This window comes from Macaca fascicularis, chromosome 2 (assembly GCF_037993035.2).
Source record: "Macaca fascicularis isolate 582-1 chromosome 2, T2T-MFA8v1.1".
Lineage (NCBI taxonomy): Eukaryota > Metazoa > Chordata > Mammalia > Primates > Cercopithecidae > Macaca > Macaca fascicularis.
In genome coordinates this window covers 152,744,565-152,758,494 of record NC_088376.1, presented here as the reverse complement: position 1 = coordinate 152,758,494, position 13,930 = coordinate 152,744,565, and the positions used below count along the sequence as shown (strand labels likewise).

At 51.6% G+C, this 13,930-nt stretch overlaps 1 protein-coding gene across 7 annotated transcripts in view; it reads right to left on the bottom strand.

Annotated features, from left to right (window-relative positions):
- Positions 1–510: 510 nt before the first annotated feature.
- SLC6A6 (solute carrier family 6 member 6) overlaps positions 511–13,930 on the bottom strand; it is an 87,593-nt gene continuing 74,173 nt past the window's right edge. For all 7 annotated transcript variants that reach the window (XR_012431526.1, XR_012431527.1, XM_074033072.1 and 4 more), the window contains 5 exons: positions 12,800–12,937; positions 11,269–11,371; positions 10,652–10,752; positions 8,007–8,177; positions 511–4,991 (listed from right to left, as the gene is read on the bottom strand). Coding sequence is in view for 5 of the 7 variants with exons in the window: in XM_074033072.1 (XP_073889173.1) it covers positions 4,851–4,991; positions 8,007–8,177; positions 10,652–10,752; positions 11,269–11,371; positions 12,800–12,937 (654 nt within the window). In the remaining 2 variants the exon portion in view is untranslated. The remainder of the gene's footprint in view (positions 4,992–8,006; positions 8,178–10,651; positions 10,753–11,268; positions 11,372–12,799; positions 12,938–13,930) is intronic.

The window sequence follows — 13,930 nt, the reverse complement described above, 5'->3', positions numbered from 1 at the left end:
GTGGTGGGGAAGTGGGAGAAGGGCAATCAGGTTTGCTTCTCCTCTATGCTTCCCCCACCCCGCCACCCACCACCTGCTTTCTGCACTTCCGACAGGGCAGCCCAAGGCTAAAAAGGAAGGACTGAAAGCCGCAGCAGGTGAGCACCTAAGGCTAACAGCATCACCTCCAATCATCCTGGTGGCCTTGATGGGGACAATGGTTTAGTCCAGATGGGGAAACTGAGGGTCAGGTGACTGCTGCCAGATCTCCCAGTTGTACAGGGCTGCGCATGTAGCAGGTAGAATCAGTAGAACCAGTAGAGCCAAGAGCTTGTGGGCCCGGGTGTGAATTCAGGTTCTTTCATGGACTTGCTGTGTACCCCGAGCGAGAAAGCTGCTTCCTTTGTGAGCTTCCATGTCGGAACCTCTAACCTGGGATAATACCTACCTTTGAGGAGCGTCCTGGGATTGGACGGGAAGCCCTTTATCAAATGTAAAGCGTTTTATAACACAGAACACAACCCACACATGTTGGATGTTAAAAAGGAAATGTTTATTTTCGTGTTATAAGGTGATTACAAACTCCTCTAAAAAAAGCAAAGATGAATTTAAAATATCGATATACATATTTATCTAAAAAGCAAAAGAGAAAAAAACCCCTGCAAATACAGGGAATCATATCATAAAACATTTATACACAAAAGCTTGTATACTGCAAGACTGAACTACACACCAAGGATCTTGTTCAAATACAAATGTTCCTCCTCAGAAGAGTCTCTTGTTGGTTGATTTTTTTTTATATAAAAGTTTAAAATACCTTAAAAATATTTTGAAGTTTTAAAAAAATGTCCTGATGAGCCAGACATATTTCTGGAAGGAGGCAAGACCCACGTTCTCAGTTTTCTCTTGTGCTAAATACAGAGTCACAGTTGCTAGGGATTGGGAGATTAATTGGGTAAAAAAAAAAAAAATGAAGCCAACATTTCAATTTGAAGTCAAATATATAACAGGATGCTCCATCCCTCGGAGAACATGCCAGAACATGTCTGTAGTGACACCCACAAGAAAACAATGAAAAAATGCTTCCTATTACAATGATATATATTCTGAGGGTCAGGGAGAGAAGGAAAGGGGGAGGGCTTCCCCCTGCTTTCTGGACTGCCCACCTCTACAAGTTTTGCTCTCTGGGTTTGTTTTGTTTAGTCTTGTGGTTTTGTACTTCGATTTTTGCACACAGTGGTATTTACTGCATCTACACAGACAGCCTGGCCTGGGACCACATGGGTCTGAGGGATGGATGGGACCTCAGGCCACCTTGAAGGATTTTCTCTCGGGTCCTTTCCTGGCTTCTGTCTGAGTCTTGGGTGGGGTGGGGTGGGGGGAGCAGTTAGGTGCCTGTGCCTTTAGACTGGCTACCCATAGCATTTCCCCAGGGAGAGGGGCTGTGCTGGGAGATGCTGGCTGGGTGGGGGACCATTGTGTGGTGGTACCCGGGCGATACAAGAGTGCCCTGAACTGGGCTGAGGGGCCATGCTGTGCTCTCCCCTTGTGTTTCCCCGTCTTTGGGGGTGTGCTGGGGATCTGGGGGGCAGTGAAGGAGCTGCACATGGCCCAGGGGTTATGCTGTCCTGGAAGGAGAGCATCCAAGGCCATTTCCTGCTGCCTGGAAACTCCTTGCAGAGCCTTGGGTCAGTCTGGAGCCAGGGCGACTTCATCTAAATCCTGCCTAAGGATCTGGCACACCTCTGGCTTCTCTGCATCTCAGTTCCCTCTTGCACAAACAGGGATCTCAATTCCTAGCTCACCAAGAGCTGCTGGGAGGAAGGAGGGCCCCGTGCAGGGCTGGGGTGTGCAGGCGAGGCTGGAGTCACCCAGCTCACCGAGCCACAGTATGGGTCCAGTTCTGCGAGGATGTGGGAGTGTGGGTGCTGCTGCTCCCCTCATCCCTGAACATGGAGGGGAGGGCATTTCCTTTTCCATAAAGGCTTATCTTTGGTTGTCAGGAAGACCTTGAGGATGTTGCTGGAGGTAGCCCTGGTCATACATTCACCATTCCCTGCACCTACCTCGGAGAACCTGCAGTTAGAGCTGTTTCAAGAAAATCCATTCCTGGCTCACAGTGCCTCCCTGGGCCTCAGCTACCTCATTTACATCAAGGGCACTGGGTTAGGGGACCCTGGAGTCCCTTCTCTCCCTGACCATCAGGAAATCTCCACTGTGGCCCTAGCATGGCCCATCTCAACGCAGCATCTCCCACTTCATCTTAAAAAGTTGCTTTAAACAACCCCCTCGTTTCCTTTCCAGATCTGGCTGGCTGGGCTATGTGCGAGCACCAGCATTTCTGATCCATCCCAAGCAGAAAGCAGGTGAAGGACTTTGCCCATTCTCTATACACAGGTGGACCAGAGTCATGAGCTCTCACAGAAAGTTTCGTTCAGACGGAGACATGAAGGTCAGGCATTATTACACAGGTACTCACAGAGCTACGCTCTGCACACAGAGCCAGGGCTGGGCGAGAGGGCTCTGATTGGAGACAGGTGCCTTGGGGAGGGTCGAGGAACGGCTTGGGGAAGGTGGCCGGCCTTCCTTCCAGGCGGGGCCTGGGGACTTGGTCTACATGTGTCTTTGGTCTAGAATTTGGTCTTATAAGAAGAGGCCTTCCTCAGGCCATGTCCAGAATGTTACAATTTGCCTACCAACCCAAAATACTGTGGCCTTTCACCCAGGGAGCCCCTGCTGGGGAGATGGAGACTGAAATGACCACAAATGCCCAGGTAGCCACTGCGTGCCAAGCCCCCTCTTCCTCACGTGCCACCTGCCCTCAATCATTGACAGTGGTTAGTTTACTAAAGTTATATAAGACAAAGGAAAACAGGTCACAATGCTACTCCATAAAATCAGGGAAAAAACAGTAAAATCAAATCAGACACAACGGCAACCATAAATACATAGAAAACTAGGAACAAGTTAAAATCGTTGAGAGTTTGGAATAGGACTGGGTGTTGTTTGACAGAGTAGATAGCTTTGGAAACAGTGAAATGTGTATACCTGCCAAAGATGGGGTTCAGAATTGCCCCTTGGGAGGGGGGCACCAAAGGCTTACCCCTCCTCCCAAATTTAAGAAGGGGTTTCCAGGGTTCCAAGAGCCCCTGCTGTGAAAACTCTCCGGTCTGCACCCCTCGAGGCAGTCAGTCACTGCCTACGTGCGTGGTCGTGTTTCGGTTTCATTCAGACTGAGCTTGGAAGTGACTGTTCAAATGGCACAGTTTAGGTCCAAATAGGGGCCGGGTGGGGTGTGTCTGCCCACGGGATTTGAAAGGTATAGTACCTTCTCTCCTGGTTCAGAGACAACCTCTGCTCCACATAAGGCCCTTGGTCAAGCCAGTTCTGGGGGCCAGGACCCTGACAATCCCAACCTTCTAGAAAACTCTCCTAGGCCTTCTCTTTTGGGTCCCCAGGTGGTAAATGTCTGACACCAGCTATTGCAGGGGTTTTGAAGTCAAGAGCTTTGTTATATCCTAGGTCAGCACCACGGGCTGCCCTTGTTCTGAACTGGGAGCACTTCCCCCAGTGGAGGATCCAGACTCAAAAGCTGCTCTTGCTGTGCCTTGTTAGGTGCCAGGGCAGCCCGGGGTAGCATCTTTAATGAGGGCTTGGCAGGAGTCTCCCAGGCTGAGCGTGGGGAGTGGGGAGATGAGGAAAGAAAGCACCCCTCCCCGACACCGGGCCCATCTGCATGCCTGGGGCCTATATCCTTCGATCCACTCACCTCCCCACCACTCCCCTAGTCCCTCAACAGGTATGTCATGCTTCATTCCTGCAGGCAACTTGAAGAGAGGCTGAGATGTTGCATGGGGAATGACCAGAACCTATTATGACCCCGTTCAAATGCAACAGACTGATCTGAGCCCTGAGACCCCAGCTCCCGCCGGGAGAGCCTCTAGTCCTTCTCTGCCTGGAATGCCCCAGGAAGGACTGTGGCCTGTGCCTTCACCACCTGTTGTGAGGCTGAGTGGTGAGCCTCATTCCTGCCAGCCTTCTTGGATCTCTAGCAGCTCCCTCTCTGGCCAATGGTTGTTGATGGTCTACTGACTATCCACTCACCATCTCAAAATTAAAAGTGGGATTTTGCTTCTGGTATAAGTTTCTACTGCTCTCAGAATCAGACTTCTGCTATAGGGCCTCCTCATTTAGCTTCGGCCGGTCTCCTTTATGTGAAGGGTTGGTTCATTCCTTTGGCATCTCTTTTCTTTGCTAAGCTACGTTTAATGAGGTATCTCCTCACAGTCCTCCTTTCTCCTTACCTCTGGGTCTGCCAGCTAGTGGGTCCTCTCTCCTGCTATTTCTTCCATCTGAACCAGGATTTGGAAGGTATACCACCTTAAGATGGGCGTAGAGTCCCAGGAAAATTCCATCCTGCGTTTACTGGACAGAATTTTCTGCCAGCTACACAGCACCGAAGAATTGCTTTTGAAAATGAGATCTATTGCTGGCAAGAAGATCAATTCAAGTGGTAAAAGTATATGACAATCTTTAAGTGTATATATACTTATATGTAAAAAAAAAATACAAAGAAAAATTTACCAAATTCCCATAAAATACATCTAATTCAGTATGAAAGCTCTGCCTCTCCACGGACATCTTCCCGTGGGTTTTCTTTTTGTACAAAATATCCCCCAAATCAAAACAAAACACACACACACGATACACACACACACACGCACACACACATACCCACAATTACATTTTCTGTGACAATTACAAAAAAAAAAAATCCTAGTGCAAATATAAAGCTCTGTAAACCTGGCCCTATGAGAATCTAATGTTAGTAAACAGCAGGAAAGCGGCCGGCCCCGTCGACCCGAGAGAGCTCACATCATGGTCTCCACAATGATGTGGGTCGGTTTCACCAGAGCGCCGTTCATGACGGCACGAGAGTTGTAGGGCGTGGCTCCCTCGCGCTCCACAGCCCAGCGGTTGGGTTCCCTTGGGGTCAGCAGGTACTTGACTCTCTGGAGAAGGATGACAGGAGTGAGGGGGGAAAGGTCAGGTGGCCTGGTCTCCCCTTCACCGGGGCCATCTGCCTCCTCCTGAATTGGCTGATGTGCTGTTTGTCTTGGGCAAACTCACACCCTCTCTGATCTCCTGTTTTTGTCCTTTTTGGAAATAATGGAATTGAACTAAGGCACTCCTAAGGTCCTGCTAGGCCCGAACTCAAGGCAGAACTCCTGTTGGTAGTTTCCTTCCTTGGCCAAACCCCTGCTTACATTCCTATAGGGACGGGGGACTCAACCTTCACATGCTTTTCTCTTCTATGGGACTAAAATATGCCTCCCTGTGATTATCTCCCCTGATTCCTCTGCCTTGCAAAGCAGCAGTTGAGTTCCTGTCATTTGTATGCCCTGAGTTGGACAACTGTCTTAAGCCTCCATGGCTCCCACCTTCCCCAAGGAGAAACTCCAAACTCCTCAGCCTCCCATAAGCTACACTTCCTGCCTTCTTGCAGAGACAGGTCTTCCCTAGTTCCGTGAAGGCATCCAGTCCTCCCAACAGGGTTTACGTCTTAAGGGCTTGGAGAACCTCGCTTGCATTTGAGCTGCCCTTTGAAGAGACAGGAGCTGTATGGGAATTCTATATCACTCCTGAGCAGCGTGAGTTTTGTCCTTACAGTTGGTCGAGTGTCCCTCTCCAAGGATACTCAGAAAATCCATGTCAGAACTAGGACTCAACCAGACTCCCACCCCCGGGTCCACCTCTTGCCAAGTGTCCACTCAGAGACTTGAATAGGCCGGCAGTTGAAACAAATGAAACAAACAAACAAACAAACAAATCAACAAGCCCTCTTTCTAGGCATTTACATTCAACTTAGGTATGTTACAAACTTTTAAAAGCTGCTTATTAAAAGCTACAGTATTTCATTTAAAAACCCAGTTTTCAGTAATCCCAGCACTTTGGGAAATAGGAGGATTGCTCAAGGTCAGGATTTAAAAGCAGCCTGGGCAACACAGTGAGACCCTAACTCTTAAAAAAAAAAATTAGCCAGGCATGGTGGTACGTGCCTGTAGTCCAAGTTACTCCAGAGGCTGAGGAAAGAGGATCGCTTGAGCCCGTGATTATGCCACTGCACTCCAGCCTGGGCAAAGGAGCAAGACCCTGTCTCTATTATTATTATTATTATTTTAAATCCAGTTTTCCATCTTTTCTTGAAAAGCTGCAAGATCTGGCACCTCCAGGCCCAGGTCCCCTCCATACAGCACCTTCTCTAGTTTGCTCCTAGCCCTACCCCCCTGGCTTCCCTCACCTGAGCCACCTGCCAGCTCTCCCCTCATCACTTTGCCTCTCCACATCCATACAATTGGCTGTGCATGGGAGGGTAGAGGAGAGTCAAATCCCCAGGCAGCCACTTGGGGCTTTGCCTACACAGGAGGCTCAGGCAGAGCTGGAACCATCCTGGGACAGAGATCTGGGTTTGCCAGAAACTGGCTCAGAGAGAAGCTCATGGCTGGCAAGATGCCTCAACTTGTGCAGGTGGGAGCCCCTAAGAGGCACATAAAGAAAGATAGACAGATGGTGGCTCAACTGCCTTCAGAGGGGCCTTTGGTGAACTCAGATTGGCACAGGAGGACGGTACCAGTGTGGGGTGAAGCCTGCCCTCACCCACTCCCCCACCTCTTTCCCCCATGCCAACTCCACTCCACCCAAACTTCTAAATGTGGGCTGGACCAATATTTTAAAATGAGGCTTTGAAGGACACTAAGTTAGTGACCTGTTGGATGTCCCCCTGAACCAATGGTATGTAATTGCTGTGGGCACTCACCAATCAGAACAGAGACCCCAAGACCAATCAGAACCTTTAGAGACTCCTTGCTGTGCCCTAATGAACCCTTTGGCTTCTGGATAGTAAGGACATTCTGGAAATTCTGGTTGGGTTGGCCTGGAGTATTGAGGGGTCACCTGGAGGGCTCAGGACAGTCACTGTTCCCTGTCTGTCCCCAGGCCCAGTATTTCAGTCTGTTAACAGCTCATAGAGCCATTCAGTGTTCTGGCTAAAGACTGGTTGGGGTCCTGCCCTCTGTCCTCTGAAAAAATAGAATGGGTGAAAAGCTCCAGGAAAACCCCAGAGGCCTCCTCAGTTTCAAGGATTTCTTCCTGCCCTGCCAGCTTCCTCAGTCTCCCCTCCCTCCCCTGCCACCAGCATCACCTCCAGGCCATTCCCCTGCCCAGGAGGAAACAGGACCCAGCCCAGCAGGGAGCCAGGGCCCCAGGACATCCTGGCTCCAGATTTTTAAAAGAGAATAACAATAAAAACAGCCCAGAACAAAACAGTGCACTCTTGGAGCCAGCCCAAGCTCAAAAGGTTAAGGGAGATTCTGAGAAAAGAATTTCTTGGAAAGAGTGGGGCCTTTGCCAGGGCCTGGGATCTCCAGGGCTGTTGGAGGAATTTCTGAGAGGACACGGAAGGTAGGTGGGGCCAGGGGAGGCCCCGGCAGGCACAAAGGCAGAGGTCTGGCTGCCGCCACAGATCCGGAGAAGACCCCGAATGGGCTGGGATGATCCTAAATTTGGCTCCTCAATAAGAGAAGGCATCTGGGTGGGGCTCAGGCTTCCTCCCCAGGTTCCTGTCTTTGTCCCACCGCTTCAGGAACATGGCCCCACTGGTCCCAGGATAAAGCCCTAGCTCTTAGCTTGGCATCCAAAGCTACAGTCACCTCTCCAGCCTCACTGCCCACCCCCACCCTGCCAACACCAGGAACACCTTCCCTCTCACATTCTCCACCTGGCAAGTTCCTCCTCGCCCCACAGCCCGGCTTCCAATGTCTCCATAAAGCCTTCTCCCATGTGAACTGTACTTGCTTCCCATCTTCCCACAATGCACTCTCCTGCCCACAAGCTGAACCACTGGATGGGTGAGGGAACTATGGCTCAGAGAGGGCAGGTGACTCGCCTGAGATCACGCAGCAAACCAGCAACAATCACCTTTGGCCTCGCGCCTCCCACCTCTCCCGGCCCTCGGCCCAAGCACTCACCACAAGGAACGGCCCCTCGGTCTGGCAGAGGCGGATGATGATGACCAAGGGAACGCAGAGCATGGAGGAAAGGGCCAGGCTCCAGCCCAGCCCAATGGCCCAGTTGGGGTACACGTATGTTTTGTTGTAGGTCAGGGGTACGTACTTGACGAGCGAGAAGATGAAACATCCCTGCAGAGAGATGGGAGCAGTCAGGAGAGGGGTCCTGGGCATTGGGGGGTCGGGGGCTTCTGGGACCAGGACTGGTCTCAACCCGAGGGAAGGGTTTCTCTCCTTGGGAAAGGCCTGGCTTAGGTCTCCCACCCCTCTCTGCTGCCACAAGGATCCCCCCCAGTGAAAACAGAGTCGTTTGCCTGCTCAAAACCCTTCTGTGGCTCCCAGTGCCAGCAGATGCAGCCCAGACTCCTCAGTGCAGCCAGGAGTGTCAGCAGAAGCTGCGCCCCTCCCTCCCTCCCTCCCTCAGCTGCCTCAGCTGCCTCAGCTCTCCCTCCATGTCCACACTCAGTCACCCTGAAGAATTCCTTCTAGCTCCTCTGCCACTGATCTCTGGGTCTTGGCACACGCTGTTTCCTCTGCCTGGCCCTCCTTCCCCCTCTTCTTCTTCTCATCCTAACTTGGCTCCACTGGGCCTGCCTTACTTGCCCAGGCACCACCCAGATCTCTCCTTTCAGAAAGCGAGTGGCTGTAACCATCTCTTGGGCACACGTGTTCTGCCAGACTGCGAGTCTGAGAGTAGGCACGTGTGTGTCTTGTCCTATTTCTTTAACACCCAGCGCAGCTCCAGGTACATATAGCAGGTGCACTGTAAGTGCTAGCAGTGTAGATGAAAGCCTTTTTGCCCTGACTGCCGCCCTCCACCTCTATCTCTGAGCCACAGGCAGCAGGGGCCTGGGCACCTGGGCCTTGTCCTGTTCGGTGTCCACAGCCCAGCCCCAGGTCCATACTAATGGCCAGTGGCCATCAGCATGCATGAGTGGTGGGGTGGGGTCAGCCCTGTGCCTCCAAAGGGAGCAAAGCCCACCTTTCCCTGTGAGAAGAGCACCTAAGGCTGGCTGGGGGCTCCCGGGGCTTCTGCTTCTAGTCAGAATGAGAGCATCTCTGAGGAGGGCCCAGGGTGGCCTCGGATTGGTCCACAATGTGAAAATGGCCAAACTCTTCAACACCTACTAACTGGGATTTGACAGGAAGATGCATCTTTCTAAAGCAGAGTCAGTGATGGGCCAAGGGAGAGCACCAGCCTGCAGGCATCTTTTACTGGGCACCTACTGCTCGTCTGGCCCTGCTGTTGTTCCCATCCCTATGTGTAGGGCTGTGGTTCAGATGACTGAGTCCCAAGAGATGCTGCCCTGGGCCCTCCTAAGCAGGAGGAGCTTGCAGCCAGTGCCTGCCTGTTTCCCATTCCTCTCCATGAGGGGGACTTCATCTCACCACCTGGGAATGCAGCCTATCTCTGACATAGCCAGCTCCTCGGGGAGGGAGATAAGGAAACCGAGGGTCAGAATGGTGAGAACACCTGCGCACAAGCAAACATTAAACCAGGATGAGAACACAGGTGGGTCAACTAAACTCATCTCCAATGATAAACTCGTCAGTTGTTGTGGTTACTGGCTGTACCATTACTTATTTTTGTGGGGAAAAGTCTGCACTTCAGAGGAAAATGCTTCATGCATATTAAATAACAGTAACAGTCTAAGGTCGTCAGCTGCCACCGGGGTCCTCCTTCACGGTCTCCTGGTTTTATAAGTGGGCAAACTGAGGCCCACAGAGGGAAGTGACTTGCTTGAGGTCATACCATGAGTTAACAGCAACACTGACTAAGTCTGGCCTGACAGCAGGTCACGGAGGGGAGGGCCTATTTGTCCTCAGCACCTGGCCCCTAAATCCAAGGAACATTGGGCCATTTGTGCTCCCCATAGTGGAGTTGTGAATGGCAGGACGGATGTTGTCTTCCTGGCAATAAGCTCCAATGGTCACGACTGATTGCAAACCCTGATGGCTTTGCCATGGAGGAATTCCCATTCACTGGCACCTTGGAGTGGGACCATGAAGCAGACTGCATGGGCAGGTGCCAAGGCCAACTCCAACGTGGCAGGTGAGAGCATCCTCGTGGGAAGAACAACATGGCACACCGATGCCCTTAGGCCTTTCCTATCCTTGGGAGAACCCAGGACTTCCCCTCTCTAAGCTACTACCCCCACCTCTCCATGGAAACACCCCATTTCCAATGTCTCTGACCTCTCTACTAGATATCCCAAAGGCCCCTCTACTTCCCCAGTGACCCAAACTGAGCTCATGAGCTCTGGAAGGTTTGGGGAAAGAATGTGCTTTCAATTCTGGATCCCCTCAATTTCTCAACATGCTCCAGATACACTGTCCTCTTTTGGGATGCCTCGGCCCTGCACAGGCTGGCTCCTCTGCCAGAAATGTCCTTCCTGTTTTCTCCTCCTGACAAATTCCTACTTATCCTTCAAAACTCAAGCTAACCCCCTGGAGCAGCCTTCCTTCCCTCTCGCAGGCAGCGCTGAAGCTGGGTTTATTACGAGCCCATGCTGAACAGATGCTGCATGAAAGATGGTTTAGCAGGTGAAAATGTCAAGCCCTGGAGAGAAGAGGCCACCAGCTAGAGCCACAGAAATGGAACTCACAACACAGAGAACTGGAGTGATCACAGCCCAGCTGTACTTCATCCAGGGCCCGGGCCGATAGCCAATCATGTCCTCAATACCGTCATAAAGGTTATCACCTCCTGCAAGAGACAGAGGGGGACATTTGCTGACACAGCGTTCGAGGCCAGCAGCGGCTCAGGGGCCATGAGGGGGGGTCTCTGGGACCTGATCCAGGCCTCTGCATCTCCACATCATGGATATCCAAGTGTGGCAGAAACAGACATTTACACAAAATTCAAATGTAACTCTGCATCTTGTATTCTTCTGGCAATCTGAGGCACACCCCAAACCCTAGGTGTGCAATCTTAGGCACAGCCCAAACGCAAACCCAAGGCCTCAAGGAGGTAAAAAGGGAACATTCCAGGTCCTGCACAACCAAGTTCTGAATTTGTGAAAACATCCAGTCACGCCTCGCACCTTTAGCACCAGGAGAATCTTCAGTGTGGCTACAGTGAGATTATTTGTGTAGTCTAGGTAGGGAGAGCCTACTGTTCAACTCAAATTGAATTCCCTTAGTATTCTCTGCTTCTAAAGTTTCTAAGTAGAGAAGCCCAAAGGAGAACCTTGAGAAAGGACACGAAAAAATCTGTACTCACCATATATCCAGGCAATAACAAAACATTCAAAGAATGCAACCCACAAAAGGCATACACCGCTAGCTGCATAGTAGTCAAAGAGCTGAAACACATACATGCCACCCTGTGAAGAAAAAACCACAAAAGGTCGATTTCCTACCTGATCTCTCATTTCTTTCATATACAAAGAGCTCTGGCATATCAATAAGTCAAGAAAACCCAAGAGAAAAATGGGCAAAGACTCTGATGACCAGATAAATATACAAAAAGATGCTCAACTTCATGTTTGACAAATGTAATTAAAAACACACATACAGGCCGGGCGCGGTGGCTCACGCCTGTAATCCCAGCACTTTGGGAGGCTGAGGCGGGCGGATCACAAGGTCAGGAGATCGAGACCATCCTGGCTAACACTGTGAAACCCTGTCTTTACTAAAAATGCAAAAAATTAGCCGGGCGAGGCGGCGGGCGCCTGTAGTCCCAGCTACTCGGGAGGCTGAGGCAGGAGAATGGCGTGAACCCGGGAGGCGGAGCTTGCAGTGAGCCGAGATCGCGCCACTGCACTCCAGCCTGGGCGACTAAGCGAGACTCTGTCTCAAAAAAAAAAAAAAAAAAACACACATACAGATAAATGAAAGCAAAATGATGGGTCCACGGGAGCCTGCTTCCCAAGGAGGTGCTTCACACCAAGTGCAGCTGACAGAGAAGACTCCAGGGTCACCCAGCTGCTCAGTGAGCGGCCCTGCAATCTGACTTCCGGGGTGGGGGTTCTTACAAACACCTCCAGGAAAACACTTTTACTTCTGGTGAGGAAAAATGGTGAAGCGAAGCCCTGAATTGGGTTTTCGGAGAATTGTTAAGTGGGACCCATTCCTGGGGAACAGGGGAGGTGGTAGGGGGCATGCAGGAGAGAGCATGCCCTGGCTGGATGCTGGGCTTCCATTCTTAGTACAATCTTTATCTCATCTGGCTTGTCTCTTGCTAGGCACGTCTTAGATGCTCCTGTTCCCTTCTGCTCTTTGCTTCCCTTGTGTGCATCTGAAATCCCCTCTCCTCCTGGCCCCTACCCACCCTCTGAATAGTGTATGCACCCCCACCCACACACCCCAGGCCTTGGCCCTATGACAGGTGACCTGCAAGGCCGTGCACCTCTACATGGCGCTGCGGTATTTCCTGGGAGGCCTGCATTTACCCTTGAGAATGTCTCCACCCCACCCCCAGGCCCGAGAAGAGCACAGAGTCAGGGGTGAACAGAGTTGTGAAATGGATTTCAGCTGAAGATCCTCTTCCCAGGCTTATCAGGACAGAGGGCAGCGGGTGGTCACAGTGTTGCCACAGCAACAGGCAAAATAATTGGGTAGTTTGGGTCAGCTGTGGGCTCCTGAGCCCCCTCATGCTGCCCCCAGTATTGGCCCAAGCAAGACCCCTGAATTGGGTGGGGCTGGGAGATGAAGCCCCTGCCTGGCCCTCTCACCCAGCTGCTGCCTCCACTATGGCCTTCAGGAGGGCATTGGAGCACCAAGCCCGAAACACAGGTGAGAGAGCCACCTACCTCCGTCACCATCGTCAGCCCCAGCAGGTAGCTGATGCTACACACGAAGGCGATGAAGATTTCTCGACGATAACCCTTCCTTAGGAAGGATGGGTAAAGATCAACCAAGGATGTGATCTGTCCTTCGACTTCAACAAACTGAGGAGGGGAAGAGAGAGAGCTGGTGAGCGGCCGACGCTCAGGCCACCCTTGCCTACTGCTCAGAGGGAAGGGCCCAGGCACACACAGTGCAGGAGCAGATGAGACCATCCTTGTGTCCAGAATTGGCCTGTGAGATCAAGTTCAAGTGTGGGAGCCTGACTTCCCTGGCTGTGCCGGGGGAGTCCCACCTGCCACTCCTCGGAGCCAGACAATGTAACATGCGGTGGTCCACACCCAGTTGGCCAAATACTCCACACCTCTGCGTCTTCGCTTAGGCTGTTCCTGCCGCCAGAATGCCTTTCCCCATCCTCTGAAGCTCAGCTTGAGAACAACTGCGCCTCTGAAGCCAAGCTTCTGTCCTGGCACATTCAGGGGCATGAATGTGTTGCCATGACAACCTTCCTCATTGATCTCCATCCTCTTGGAAGATAAGGGTGGTATCCCACTCACTTTTGGGCCTCGAATGCTAAGCCTGGCCAGACATATTGGCTGCTCAGCAAAAGTAATGAATGGGTGGACCTTAGCACCAACTTGCTTGGCAGCTCAGGGGAAGTCTGAGCCTCAGTTTCCCCATCAGTGGAATGGCAGGCAGTTCAGGTCAGATTCACACAGTGGCTTTCAATCCTTTGGGGATCACAGACCCATGAGAGGACTTTTGCATGTGTGCACACACGCTGTGTAACTACCTGCTGCCTGGGACTCCAGGAACCCATCCCTGGGCTCCCAAAGGAAAAGAAGCTGGTTGGAAAAGGCCCCTCCGTAGGTAACATTCCAGGGGGATTCTCAGTCTTTCTAAACCTTTCCATCTATATGCCTAACCATTTATCTTGGGGGTTGCTCCATAGCATTACACAGAAAGCTGCCTCATTTTTAAATGGATAAAACTCCACCCTTGGGTAGGCATCGCCATTGATCTCATGCCTAGCTGATGGTCTCCAGACTCAACTCTTCCCCTCCTCCTGTGCACAGGCATTGTGCACGTAGCACAGT